General features: G+C 41.7%; 1 protein-coding gene across 5 annotated transcripts in view; it reads right to left on the reverse strand.

The window, feature by feature from the left end:
• LOC126163049 (ATP-dependent DNA helicase Q1-like) overlaps nt 1-14941 on the reverse strand; it is a 143611-nt gene that overhangs the window by 102502 nt on the left and 26168 nt on the right. For all 5 annotated transcript variants that reach the window (XM_049919935.1, XM_049919936.1, XM_049919938.1 and 2 more), the window contains exon 2: nt 13775-13893. In XM_049919935.1, the coding sequence (XP_049775892.1) occupies nt 13775-13826 (52 nt within the window). In that variant the 5' untranslated portion in view covers nt 13827-13893. The remainder of the gene's footprint in view (nt 1-13774; nt 13894-14941) is intronic.

Raw genomic sequence — 14941 nt, forward strand, 5'->3', positions numbered from 1 at the left:
AAAATTAGTGTCGACAATATTATGGAACGGATAGATTGTTACTCCCCATATAGAGCAGATAATGAGTCGAAAACAGGTACAACAAAAAGACTGCTATAAACATGAGCTTTTGGTCAATAGGCCTTCTTCTAACATAGAAAACACACAAATTCACGCAAGCACAAAAGACACACACACACACACACACACACACACACACACACACACACACACACACACACTTGACCACTGTCTCTGGCCACTAAGGCCTCAGTGGCCTCAGGTGTAAAGCAGTTTTCTAGTTGTGCCCGTCTGTAACTCAACATCTCCTCTAAAAGTAGCAAGTAGCGAGTAGCAATCTATCCTTTCCATAATATTGTCACTACTCCATCCTGGATTTTCCACTGTTTAAAATTAATGCAGAGTTAGACAGAACTTGTGTCATTTTTGGGAGCTTCTTACAATACTCTAAATTACTTGTTATTGCACTTGGGAACAACGACAAAAGTTATTCTGGTACTTAGCCAAATTGCAAAGTACAATTTCATTTTTGGCCCACTGCATACAATTCTGCAAAACGTTAACTCATGCTTCCTAGTGTTAGTCAATTTTTACCTATGGCTAAATCCTCTGGGCTTTTTTGTCTTACATCTGAGATGTGTGGGGTGAAACAGATTGCTTTCTGTTTAAAACGCAAACTATGGGTTGCCCAAACATTATTTAAGAGAATCAACCACATTCCTATCTTTTATGAATATAAACACATTTTTATTTAAGTTCGGGGACACAGTGTGAGGCTGTATGGTGACACCTAGACAACTTACAGGCATTTACAGGCTACAAGTTCTCACTGACGATAACACAGCTCTGGATCAGTGCTAGCACAAGTTCGTAGCTAACCACCTTGGGCACATTTAAGTCCTACAGTGAACTATAAGCTAAAGCACAAGAAGATAAGATTGCACCTGGGAGGTCATCATGTTGAATAAATTTTCACATTTGTATCTACAAGACTTGATGGATGACAGAATGAACGAATGAATGAAGGAATCAATTCTTTGCTTTAGCAGATGTTGTTTGTGTTTTAGTTTGTTATCTACCTGGACTATACAGAATTTTACTCATTTTTCATTTAACATATCGTTAAGTGCTATTTCTGCTAATAAGAGGACATTATTATTACTGCACATTGTGTGGGGTCCAGTCCCATTAAGGGAAAAAAAACCTCAGCCCAAACAGACCATCAAGGCCCAACGGCACTGACCAAAGAGAAACAAGTATTCCATTTTAATCTGACTTCAGAGTTTTGGAACCATGAAAACTATCTGGTCATGATGATGATTGTGTGGCATCCCACAGCATCGTTATCAGCACCATTATGAAATTATAGTGTCTGACACACCACCTAGCAATTATAAAAAAAATACTCTCATTATTAATTGAACTATTGTAATGAAACCCATTTAATAAAAATGTCAAACTGCCTGGGCAAGCTATCCAACCAGAGTATGTTGACCTCTCCTCCCCAGCGCTTTATGGATGAGGCACAGCAATTTACAAAATTTCAGTACCAGTATTGCATTGGTGTCAGTTTCAGTGATGGTGGTGGGCAAACTGGGGGTTGCTCTACTGTCAGTATCAGTGTGCGATTTGCATGGGGGATGGGGGGGGGGGATTTCCCCCCCTCTGCATCAGACCATCCCCTCCTCTGGCTGTAGTTTATGCATCCCAACCTGGGATGTTTATTTCTCACGCACTGGAGTAAAACTTTACATATAATTTAAATTTGTGGAGCCAAACACTGAAAGTTTTTAATACAGTCTTACTATTAATACTATTAATATGTTTGCTTATTAATTTTGAAAAAGTGTTATGTAGTAGTTAATCATTTCAAAACATTTAGAACTAAATCATCATTCTCATGTTGTCATTGTTACTTTCGTCTAAGGTGCGTCATCTGTTTACCTGCGAGTTTACGAGGGATGTAGTGTGGCAGTCACGCCGCAGCAGTTGTACCGCAGAGTTGGGTGAGCTGGGGGCTGAAAGTCCCACCCCGGGCCCTGACACAGGATGGTGACCGGCCTGATACCTGTGCGAACATTCACCATTAGGCCACCTTTTGGCAACGGTATGGTGCGGACTAACGCTCCTGGGACGAAAGCGTACATTACTAAATAACGCACCATCGTCTGCTTCTAGTTCTTAGGATACTATTTCGTGGACCTTCTTTAAATACTCTTCTCTTCCACCATCATTTTCTTTTCCTTTGGTTTTCAATTCCGTTGTTAGCTGCATGTGCAAGTACCAAGTAGGCCGCCGCTGCGATACTTTATCATCCTTTATACCGCAAGACCGACACACGTGTGGCACAAATTCTGTTGCTTTGGTATAAATTAACCTGCCGCATGCAACGTACGCCGCAAGATGTTGCCTGTTGTAGCATGCTAGAAGACGACGCACGCCACATTTCCGTAGCATGCCACAATATTGCAAGACGTCGCCCCAGCGCAAACGAGGCTTTAGAGCCAGATCTGTACTGTATGGTGGATGTGATGTGCAGCGTACGAAATTAAAACCTGCAATCAGATCCAAACATCGTGGAAAACTGTGAAGAGGTGTCCTCCTGCAGCAAGATAATGCTCGCCCACATTCTGCCAAATGGACAGCCAACGCAATAAAGGAGTTGAGATTCGAGGTCCCAAAACATCCACCATACAGTGCACACCTGGCTCCAAGCGATTTTCACATGTTTGGACCCTTGGTTGGTTGGTTGTTTGGGGAAGGAGACCAGACAGCGTGGTCATCGGTCTCATCGGATTAGGGAAGGATGGGGAAGGAAGTCGGCCGTGCCCTTTCAGAGGAACCATCCCGGCATTTGCCTGGAGTGATTTAGGGAAATCACGGAAAACCTAAATCAGGATGGCCGGACCCGGGATTGAACCGTCGTCCTCCCGAATGCGAGTCCAGTGTCTAACCAGTTTGGACCCTTAACGGAAGCACTACAGGGAAGAATATTTGAAAGTGATGAAGACGTCACTGCTGCGGTGCAAAATTGGTTACAAATGCAACCTAAAAACGTATTTTCGGATGAAACGTCGTGAAAACTGCATTGAAGTCCAGGGAGGTTACGTAGAAAAATAACGCATGTTCCAGTTTTCTATCATCAGAATAAGTACAGCTTTTCACAAATGTGCCTTTACATTTGGATTCCCGCCGTATACCTGTATGTAGATGATTTTGTAAATAAGCTTTACCTATAATGTACTTTTAAAGATATAACAAGGGATGGCTTTTCTAATAGTGAATACGCACGAATAGTGAGTTTCGGCATTAACATCTATTTATAAATAAATGTTTAACCATGGGTAACGGCACGGTCCAAGCTAGTAACATATGTAATTATACTAACCCCCTAAGACATCCCCCCCCCCCCCCCCCCACTGGTAAAAGCACAAATCGCACACTGGTCAGTATGTAAAACACACTTAGCCAAAACATGCTGAACTGGAAAGAGATCACCACAAACTTCACAGAGTGGTGGATCCTCCCACGGGAAGAAGAAACCATGTGTTAGTGGGCAATGTCCTATGCAGAGACTAGTGAGCAGCACTTCCTTCTACCTGTGTGGCTGGCAGAGTCCACCAAGCTTGTGTGGTCAATACAAGTGACCGCAGTTTGTTGGTCACCAGTTGGGAAGCACGATTCTTTTGTGAATGAGATGACGGCATACAAGGTACATCGATGCACATCATCACTAGATGTTTCTTTGGCTTCATTGTCAGCTATCGCATTACCCTGTATACTGACAATACTGACATGTACAAGTACACAGCAAAACACCACCTTGGTGTTGGATCTGCTGTGTATCGTGCATGATCTAAGTCAACAGGTCTACTGGATACATTTGATGGATTGCTTGTAATGCACTGAATCAGAGTAGCTGAGAACTTTCATACTGTGATGATCTGGATTCAATCCAGTGCATTCATAATCCACATTCTAATCTGTAATGTTCTGGAAGGTGTACTTGGAAAGTACCCCATTAGAGAACATAGTGAGCGCATTCCTGTGCTGAGTGCCATCAGTATATACAATGATAAAACCATGGTATATACTTAAAACTGAAGAAAATAAATTATGAAAAATGTACTCTGGGGCGCAAGTTTATAGAACTGCATCAAGCTTACAATTATTTTGGGCCTCTGAAGACACCAGTGCGGCAATTTGTTCTATCCCTGGCTGCATATCTCTGATATATCTGTGAGACAGTCAGTAGCGCATATCATAAATCGTTTGGTCGCATGGGGCCTATTCCTGAACAGCTGCTCAGAGTTGAGATGGGTGGCCAGATTTATTGCTGATGACTGAGTCAATGCAAAGATTTTCAGGGCCTGTCAAGCCAGAATGATTGGTGCCAAATCTGGAGTGGTATTTCACTGGCCTCGGCACAAGGTCTCTGAACTGGGCCAGTCCAATAGGTTCCAGTTGATATCCGAATGCCCTCATGGTAGGCGGCATCTAACATCTTGAGATAGGAGGTGCATGTTGATCCACAAACCATGCTCCCGTAATCTAGCTGAAAAATGCCCTGTAAAGCTGCAGGAGGTAGAACCTGTCAGCTACCCATTTCAAAATATTCAATGATTTGCAATTTTGTCATATGATGACATGGTTGGAGACCGTGGCTGTTATTCGAAGACAAATTTTGATGGTGTTTGGCCGCAACCAGCCACAAATTTACTTTCAGTTCCTTTATTCAAAGGGTACTGTTACCAGTTTCGAATTGTTGTGATTCATCTCCAGACGGTTTACATGCTTTCCTTACAACATGTGGTGCATTTTATTTTTACAGATTAATTGTCCTAAAATATAAATAATACATAATTATTACCATGCCACACACAGATAGTTGCATTACAGATCTTCATAGGATGTGACTTATGTGAAATGTCGGTTTGAAGTGTTTGTTTTCATAACATTCGTCCAACAGATGTGAACACATTCCCACTGCATTCTTATCGTTGCACACGTAAATCTTTCTCACTGAAAACTTTAGATTTGTCACTGAAAAGATTTCTTCCACACGCCACATGTTTTGATACATACATAAGTGGCACCTACTTCCAAGAGTGGAACAACAACAACAGTTTACAAGAGCTATGGCTGCTGACCAGTCATAGCATTTGTGTTTGTTTACATCAGGTTTATTCTTATGACAAATGAAGTATAGTGATCCGCCACTCTGAGAGGGGAACTTACCCTGCAACATACACTCCTGGAAATGGAAAAAAGAACACATTGACACCGGTGTGTCAGACCCACCATACTTGCTCTGGACACTGCGAGAGGGCTGTACAAGCAATGATCACACGCACGGCACAGCGGACACACCAGGAACCGCGGTGTTGGCCGTCGAATGGCGCTAGCTGCGCAGCATTTGTGCACCGCTGCCGTCAGTGTCAGCCAGTTTGCCGTGGCATACGGAGCTCCATCGCAGTCTTTAACACTGGTAGCATGCCGCGACAGCGTGGACGTGAACCGTATGTGCAGTTGACGGACTTTGAGCGAGGGCGTTTAGTCGGCATGCGGGAGGCCGGGTGGACGTACCGCCGAATTGCTCAACACGTGGGGCGTGAGGTCTCCACAGTACATCGATGTTGTCGCCAGTGGTCGGCGGAAGGTGCACGTGCCCGTCGACCTGGGACCGGACCGCAGCGACGCACGGATGCACGCCAAGACCGTAGGATCCTACGCAGTGCCGTAGGGGACCGCACCGCCACTTCCCAGCAAATTAGGGACACTGTTGCTCCTGGGGTATCGGCGAGGACCATTCGCAACCGTCTCCATGAAGCTGGGCTACGGTCCCGCACACCGTTAGGCCGTCTTCCGCTCACGCCCCAACATCGTGCAGCCCGCCTCCAGTGGTGTCGCGACAGGCGTGAATGGAGGGACGAGTGGAGACGTGTCGTCTTCAGCGATGAGAGTCGCTTCTGCCTTGGTGCCAATGATGGTCGTATGCGTGTTTGGCGCCGTGCAGGTGAGCGCCACAATCAGGACTGCATACGACTGAGGCACACAGGGCCAACACCCGGCATCATGGTGTGGGGAGCGATCTCCTACACCGGCCGTACACCACTGGTGATCGTCGAGGGGACACTGAATAGTGCACGGTACATCCAAACCGTCATCGAACCCATCGTTCTACCATTCCTAGACCGGCAAGGGAACTTGCTGTTCCAACAGGACAATGCACGTCCGCATGTATCCCGTGCCACCCAACGTGCTCTAGAAGGTGTAAGTCAACTACCCTGGCCAGCAAGATCTCCGGATCTGTCCCCCATTGAGCATGTTTGGGACTGGATGAAGCGTCGTCTCACGCGGTCTGCACGTCCAGCACGAACGCTGGTCCAACTGAGGCGCCAGGTGGAAATGGCATGGCAAGCCGTTCCACAGGACTACATCCAGCATCTCTACGATCGTCTCCATGGGAGAATAGCAGCCTGCATTGCTGCGAAAGGTGGATATACACTGTACTAGTGCCGACATTGTGCATGCTCTGTTGCCTGTGTCTATGTGCCTGTGGTTCTGTCAGTGTGATCATGTGATGTATCTGACCCCAGGAATGTGTCAATAAAGTTTCCCCTTCCTGGGACAATGAATTCACGGTGTTCTTATTTCAATTTCCAGGAGTGTATCTTTGCATCCCAATACCCTTGTGAACTTAATCTCCATTAACATAAACCACCTCCTCTTTTCCACTGTCATTATTTTTCCATTATCATCATTTTATTGTGTTTTTTATTATTATGTCTTATTCGCCTGCTACCTCTACTCTCCCACTCTTGCTCTCTGGTGTTTTCCTATCACCTCCCTTTTCCCTTAGCTTTTAATTGTACTTCAGTCTTTTAACTGATTTTAGGGATGCAGCTAAACTTCTGAAGCTCTTTGGATGCCAAAGGATGAACCCTTCTTGAATGTACCTTCTTGCCGCTTAATGGCTATTCATACATTTTGACATGCTAGGCATATTCTTTTACAGTACTTTTCTTTTAATGATACCTGATCAGGGAGGCACTCTTCCAAGGGTCTCTTGGATGAATGAGGTGTTTCCACTGGCCTACTGCCCAAATGTTTACCACTTTTACAGAATTTGTGGGTGCCTTATTGTTCCCACAACACACAAATCTTTGACATTGCTTCATCAACACATAAACATATTTTTCCTTCATAAGGGATAATTCATAACAGTTGAAATGGGACAGATTGTTGCCATGATATGGTACACTTTGTCTCACGTAATTTACATACGACACAACAAATATGAATGACACAAATACCAGGCGATGCAAGAGTGGTTTTAAAAGTACACGGAATCACCAGCAGGTGTCAGAACTACTGCAACGAAATTCCTGCATAACAGGTCATCCTTTATAAGGAAACACTTAGAGAGAGCGAGAGAGAGAGAGCGAGAGAGAGAGAGAGAGAGAGAGAGAGTGTGTGTGTGTGTGTGTGTGTGTGTGTGTGTGTGTGTGTGTGTGCGCGCGCGCACGTGCTCTGGGTGGAGCTCTGTGATACAAGTATCTCTCACTGTTGTTGTTCTTTTGTAGTTATTTGTGAAGATGGAAAAACTGAGATTCAAGCACTGATTAAGTGCTTCATAAAGAAAAGAATGACAGAAAAAGGAAATTAATGCTGGCTTTCAGAAGACACTGGGGAACTCCACTCCTTCATTTTCAAATACTGCCAGGTGGACAAATGAGTTTAAACATTATCAGGACAGCTTAGATGATGTCTGTGCAGTGGTCAGCCAAGATATGCTAATACCCCAGAAATTATTGGGAAAGTGCATTAAATTGTCATGGAGGAGTGCTGACTGAAATTGGGAAAAATTGCTGAAGCTGTAAGGATGTCACCTGAATGGGCACATCACATTTTACCAGTGGAATTGAACATGAGAAAATTGTCTGTTAGATAGGTGCTGCAATTCTTAATGCGAGATAAAAAATGTATCAGAATGGAAATGTCCAAACTATGTTTGACTCACTTCCAGAGCAACCAACAAGATTTTTTGCACTGGTTTGTGACAGCAGATTGTACGGTGAATGTTGCTATAAAGCATAGCAATACGTCTCACTTACCCTTTACTAGACTGCTGAAAGATGTGCATGTGAAAAATGTGACTTTAATTAGTAGTAGCATAAAGAGCATCCACTTTGCCCGGGTTTGTTGGAATTTATGTGCAGATACTAGAAAGTGACGACATATGCGTAATTTGGACTGGCCAACGAGGGGCCACTTACCCTTAGCAGGTGGGCTTTGGGGGTGCTGTGGACTCCAAACAGGAAAGGGGCCTGATGACAATGGTCAAGCACTAAAGAAAAATGAATGTTGTTATTTGGACTTTATGCTATGCTATCTCAAGTCAAGTAGTTAAGTATGAACTTATAGTTGTGGACAAGCACTGAAGCATCATGTACAAACACATTGTTTGAAAAGCTCTGTTAATTACCAGTTGTGATTTGAGAATTTATTTGAATACAGAAGAATTATGGAAACTGTGTTTTGTGATTTCATAGTGAGTTGTTTAGATGCAGAAGCTTTCTTACAGCCCCTGCCCCCTGCAATTGGAAAAGAAATCAGCGGTCAAATACATAGCATTACATAGCAGGACTGTAGCATCAACAGAAAACAAGACGGGGGCTGGGAAATTTGGAAAAGAAGGTAACTGTTATTACAAGGAATGAGTAAAGACTTGCCATCTCACAATATATTGATCACTTAAAATCAACCCAGAACAACAAAAACACCTTATGTGTCATCATAAGTGAAGCAACATGAAATTAAAACTAAAATTTTACAAAAAATGGGAAGATGTACATCGCTGCCAATGGCGACAAAAGAAAACAAGCTATCAAGAACTGTATCGTAAGCAGATACACTGCAACAGTACAAACAACAGCGAATTATTCCAACTAAAGAGACTGTGACTATAATTAAACCCAAACAATTTAGATTGTCATGATCTATAACAAAAGGAATACCAGTTGGCCATAGCAATCAGGTCAACAACAAATATTATTCACATGTTGGAGTAGTTCTTGGCATGTAAATCACACGAAGATAAGCCGACTACAGAGAAGATTTTTGGCGAGTGGTTTCAATGATGACAAGTGCTGTGAAGGCTTCCAACGGCAACACTCCATCGCTTCATAGTCAGCAGCAGTGTAGCCGACTACAGCAGCAGCTACAGAGCAACTGTCTTAGACTGCACTACACATGATGGCATCGGCAGGGCACTATGGCAGCTGGTTATGCAAATTATGTAAGCTGTATAGAATTTGTGTGTAGTTATTTAATCTGAAATAATTGACAGAGAACAACATTGGGTGATGATGCAAATACACTGCTTAACAATGAAGGTTTTTAGTGTGATGTAAGTAGTACAGTGATTTAGATTACATGCCTATCACAACCAGAAGTATGGACAATATGGTCTTAGCAGAAATTCTAGATAAAATTACAGCATTAGAAAATTAGATAAACTATGTCAAAACAATAAAACTCAAGCATATAAACTAGATGAACAAGCAAATAAAATAGACGTCTCATAAAATCGAGCAATTAGATGAACTATCCCAAAATAGCAAAATTTGAGCTGATAAACTACATGAGCTATTTCAAAATAATAAAAAAATTAGACAATTTAGCCACAAAAATAGATAACATTTCCAAATTAGAGGAAACCTTAGCTAATTTACCTAAGGAGTTCGAAACATAAGTAGTCGAACGTTGTGATATAGTTACACAAGAAGTAAAAATCCAGTTTAAAAATGTAAATGATAAGATGACAGTTACAGAAATCATCTTCAAGCAATTACAAAATTATATGCAATCAAAACTTAGAGACACAAGGTAGGGTAGAAATATCAGCACTAAATAAAAAAACTTATTGAAATTTCTAGTGATCCAAATACTTCACCTGATTTGGATAAGCGTCTAGAAGAAATGGTAGAGCAAAAAGTACAAGAAAAAGTAGATACCAACAGAGTTACCACTAATTCTTCAGATAATACTATTATTAATAAGAGAAAGTTACAGAAATTATGGAAAGAATTAAAAGATACCAAACAGGAACTCAGAAGCAAAATAGCTACATCTAACATAGGATTATCACAAGCATTATTAGAAGAATTACACATAGAAATGGAACTAGTTGCACTAAGCAGTTTTCAAAGTTTAAGCTGGAAGGAGAAGGACAGCCAACATATTTCTTGGGAGGATTTTCTCGATTTATGCTTCACAAAATGGGATAGTACTAAAAAAGTAAATCTTGCACTAGGAAATTTATGAGCTAATATAGCAGAATGGGGAACAGCTCCTTCAGATGTATTTAAATCATGGGAAAATGTTTAGGAAAAATTTAAGAGAAAATATTGGTCCACAAGTTCACAAGAAAAATTGACACTAGAATTTCGATGTGTGTTATGGGCTCCAGGAATTTGGGATTGTATAGCAGGAGAATTTTACGGATGGAGAGAAGGTATTGCAAGGAGGTAGGGGCTAGGTTGATATGGTTTTGCAGGACTATGTTGGTGAGGGCTAAGGACTAACGGAATCTGAACAGATGGAGGTCACTGTGAAAGAAGGGGTGGCAGCCAGAGATGGGTAATTTGATGGTAAGGCCATTTGGGGGATTCCATGAGCCCAGCAACAATGCAGGAACAGTACATGGGACTGGGTTCTGGCTAGGAATAAGGGAACTTCTCTGTATTGATGCAGGTGGAAGGAGCAAGGATCCATGGTGGTGGAAAAAATGCAAAAAATTACATAAATGACATACAATTAAACCTGAAAAAATTCGCAAAAGTACAGCCAAATATGTGGGAAAAATCATGAGAGGGAAGAAATTGATTAAAATGGGGGAAACATCATGAAATCTGAGGGAGTCAACAACAGCAAAAGGCTAATACTCACAAAAATTGGTGATAAGTCACAATGAGACCAAAAAAAAGATAGAAGTAATTTTAAAAAAGGTTTAACTGTGGATAGCAGGTCTGAGGGTGGGTAAGTGCGAAGAAGGGGGATGGTTGATGTGACTGGATGAAATGAATTAGTGGGAGCGAACTGCGACAGAACAGAGAAAGAGTGGGTGATGGGGAGGTGTTCGTATGATGAGATACAAGATCATGAGGCACCAGAAAAGTGTACTATATAACATGCAAAAATACAGGAGAGTGAAACAGGCAGAGTGATCAATTTGAAGGTATAGGATTAATTATATCGGCGGGAGTAATATGGGACATAAGATGTTGCACCAATGTTATGAAAAGGGAAGTTGCTACCCACCATATAGCGGAGATGCTGAGTCGCAGATAGGCACAAAAAAAGACTGTCACAGTGTAAGCTTTTGGCCATCAAAAGCCTTTGTGGAAAACACACAGAACATGCACATGCATGTGCGCTCCCTCCCCCACCCCCTCACACACACACACACACACACACGACTGCAGCCTCTGGCAGCTGAAGCCACACTTTCAGCTGCCAGAGGCTGCAGTCCTGTGTGTGAATTTGAGTTTGCCTGGCTCACCAGCAATTTGACCATCTTCTTTGCGGATGCACAAACAGTGCCTGAACTCTTACGGCAATCGGCAGTAATGTCGAAAGTAATGAGTATGATGGGCAGGGGCACTATGAATATAGTGCAGGACAATAAGTTGCGAATGTGGGTCTCACGGGAGGCATGCCAAAGATAAATCCCTGCAGTTGCACTATCCTCTGTGTCCTCAGTGGCTCAGATGGAGAGAGCATCTGCCATCTAAGCAGTAGATCCCGGGTTCGAGTCCCGGTCGGGACACACATTTTCAACTGTCCCTGTTGACTTATATCAACGCCTGTATTCAGCTAAGGGTATTCATTTCATTGTAATTTCATTTCATTGTAAATACTGAGCACCGTGAGCGAATTCAGCTTACTTGACAAATATCAGTCCGACTTTCATAACACTGAACCATAGACACTGCACCAATCAAGGTAACTGGTGACCTAAGAGCCAGACCTGAACATAGACATACAGCAACTGTCCCAATTAATGATGATCTGCCTTCAGAGGTAAAAAGAGCAACAAACCTGGGGCTTAAACTAAATGCAAAAACGTCACAATTAATTCTAGTATACCATCAGAATTCTGCAATAAGTTGCCTACCATTCAACTTGATGGCATCTCTATACCATATCAGAATGCAGTGAAAATTTTGGGTGTAACTTTGGATCAGCATTTAAACTGGAAAGAGAATATTGTCGCCACATGTCAGAATGCTTCCACTTGCCCCTATGCCCTCAAAAGGTTTTAGACCATATTTCCACATGACATGAAATGTAAAGTGGTGCAAGCACTCATTCTGCAAAACTTCCATTATTGCAATGTAATTCAACATCGCATGAGTAGTGAAAACACAGGATGGTCAGAGCTAACCATTAATGCCTGTGTACATTACGTCTGCAACATTTGACGATATGACCATGTCAATACTTCACACCCACAGTTACGGTGAATGTAGCCAGACAAGTTACAGGACTACCAAGCAGTATGTCTATTTCACTGGCTACTTCATATGCAAGCACCCCACTACCTTGCTTCAAAGATTGAACATCTTTCACAAAATCATAATATAAATACAAGGTCTCACCTAACTAGTGTACTAACTGTGCATATTCATAAAACAAAAAAAAATTGTGAACTTCTTCACTGTCACTGGTGTCTGCCTCTGGAACAAGCTGCCCTGCACTCTTTGCACAACTCAATGCCCTGCTACTTTTAAGAAAAAAGTTGAAGCACTAGCTTCTGTTATAGTGATTACCCAAAATTAATGTATATGAGCAACTTTCCCTCTGCCATTGTTCCTATCTTCTCCTAGTTATGCTTCTTTCTCATTTCATTTCTCCATGACACACACCATCTTCATGTCCCTCATATTCTACTATCATAGTCATCTTTCTCTCCCTCATCCGTCCCTTTCTCTGTGCCCATTGTTGCCAGCACTCATAATTAGAAACCTACCTTACTATAATCTCTAACTATTGTTGTATTTACCATGTACAAATATGAACTGAGTGTACATTTTTCTTATTTATACTATAGTAACTTTTATTTTTTTAAATTTAGTATAACATGCTTACTGTACTATATGCAATGTGAAATACGTAGAACACCTAGTTAGGTGTAAGAGATGGACAGATAGGCCTAATCTTGATAGGCTAAATAAATTAATAAAAATAAAAAATAAATTATTCGCCTGATTTGGTTCCATCAGATTTCCACTTCTTCCTCAAGCTCAAAATTTTCCTCTGCGAATGGAGATTCTCTTTACACATAGAAATGACAGCCAGGCCTCGAGGATCTAATTTTTAAGATGAGATCAAGCATTGGAGCACTGCCGAACCAAGTGCATTAGTGTACAGGAGACTACATTGTAAAATAGACATGTTTCACTGAGGTACGTCATTTCTTTCTATTCCACTCAGAGAACTATTTAAACTACCCTCATAATCTGAGTGTTCTTCTTGCTAACTGTAGTTAAATTATTATCTGGGTTATTTCAAAATTACTAAAATGTGAAATGAGGTTATCTACTAGTAATACTCCCAAAATTTAATGGATTGATACATTTCTAATAAGTCTTGGTTAAATTTAAGATAAATAAAAAAAATTCAGAATGATGAGAGAGGTAATAATAATGACATTAGAAATGAACAAATTAGTCAGTGTGTAAGGTGTTTGTTTATAACTCAAACTCACCTTCATAGTTATCTTCTTTGTCTGGATTATTAGATGACGAATGAGAAGCCATCTCCTCTTTTTAGCTTCTATGCTGTTACATGAATGTCTTGCTCAGGATTATCAATGTCTTTAGTCACCTGGAATTGTAAACAGAAAATATGTCAAAGGGTTATGAATGAAAGCCAAATTTACATAAAATTCCTAACACATATACTATTCTTACAATAAATCACAGCCAGTCACACAGATGTTAAGAACATATCAGTGAAGTTTGTGCTCCTCACAGCATAACTGGGACCACAGAAATAGAAAATAACATGAGTGAAAACCAAGTAAAATTTTGTGTAGGCTGCAGCCCTCAATTCACTGGTAGGATACTAGCAAAGAGCTAAAACGCTGAAAAAATTGAACTGGCAGATACTTGAAGATAGATGCAAACTATCCTTTGAAATCCTGATTACAAAATTGCATGAAACATTTCTAAGTGATGAATCAGACATATGGAATAAGTTCACAGATATGCGAGTGGCTCGAAGACTTATTAAATAATAGAACACGGTATGCCCTCGACGGCGAGTGCTCATCAGAAACAAAGGTATAGCCAGGAATGCCCCAGGGAAGTGTGATAGGCGAGTGCTCATCAGAAACAAAGGTATAGCCAGGAATGCCCCAGGGAAGTGTAATAGGGCTGTTGTTGTTCTCGACTTACATAAATGATTTGGCAAATAGGATGGGCAACATTTGGACGTGGACACCATCCAGTCCTGGGGTGGAAGAGCATGAAGAAGAGTGTGTGTGTGTTGGAGTTCCTGCATGGAGAAAACAATGTATAGCTTTCACTGTTTTGAGAGGAGAAAGCAAGAGGTTGCACTTCCGCTGCACATTTCTTTGGGAGAAAGGCTTGTGGGTAATTTGAAGATCTCGAAATCTCAGCAAAGTGTTGACTCAATGAGTTAGAAATTGCGACCGGGTCCACTAAGGTATCATGCGTGACAGTGAGCCCAGAGATTGGGGGGAATCTAGGCACACCAGATAACTGTCGAATTCGACTCCAAACTTTGGAGGAGGGAGTGAGGGTGTTAAAAGAGCTAGTAAAGAAGTCTCAGCTTCCCTTTTTGCTATCACAGATGATGCGACGGCACTGCAGATATAACTGCTTATAGCGGATACAGTTGGCCAAGGTAG

Source organism: Schistocerca cancellata, chromosome 2 (assembly GCF_023864275.1).
Source record: "Schistocerca cancellata isolate TAMUIC-IGC-003103 chromosome 2, iqSchCanc2.1, whole genome shotgun sequence".
In the NCBI taxonomy this organism is placed as follows: Eukaryota; Metazoa; Arthropoda; class Insecta; order Orthoptera; family Acrididae; genus Schistocerca; species Schistocerca cancellata.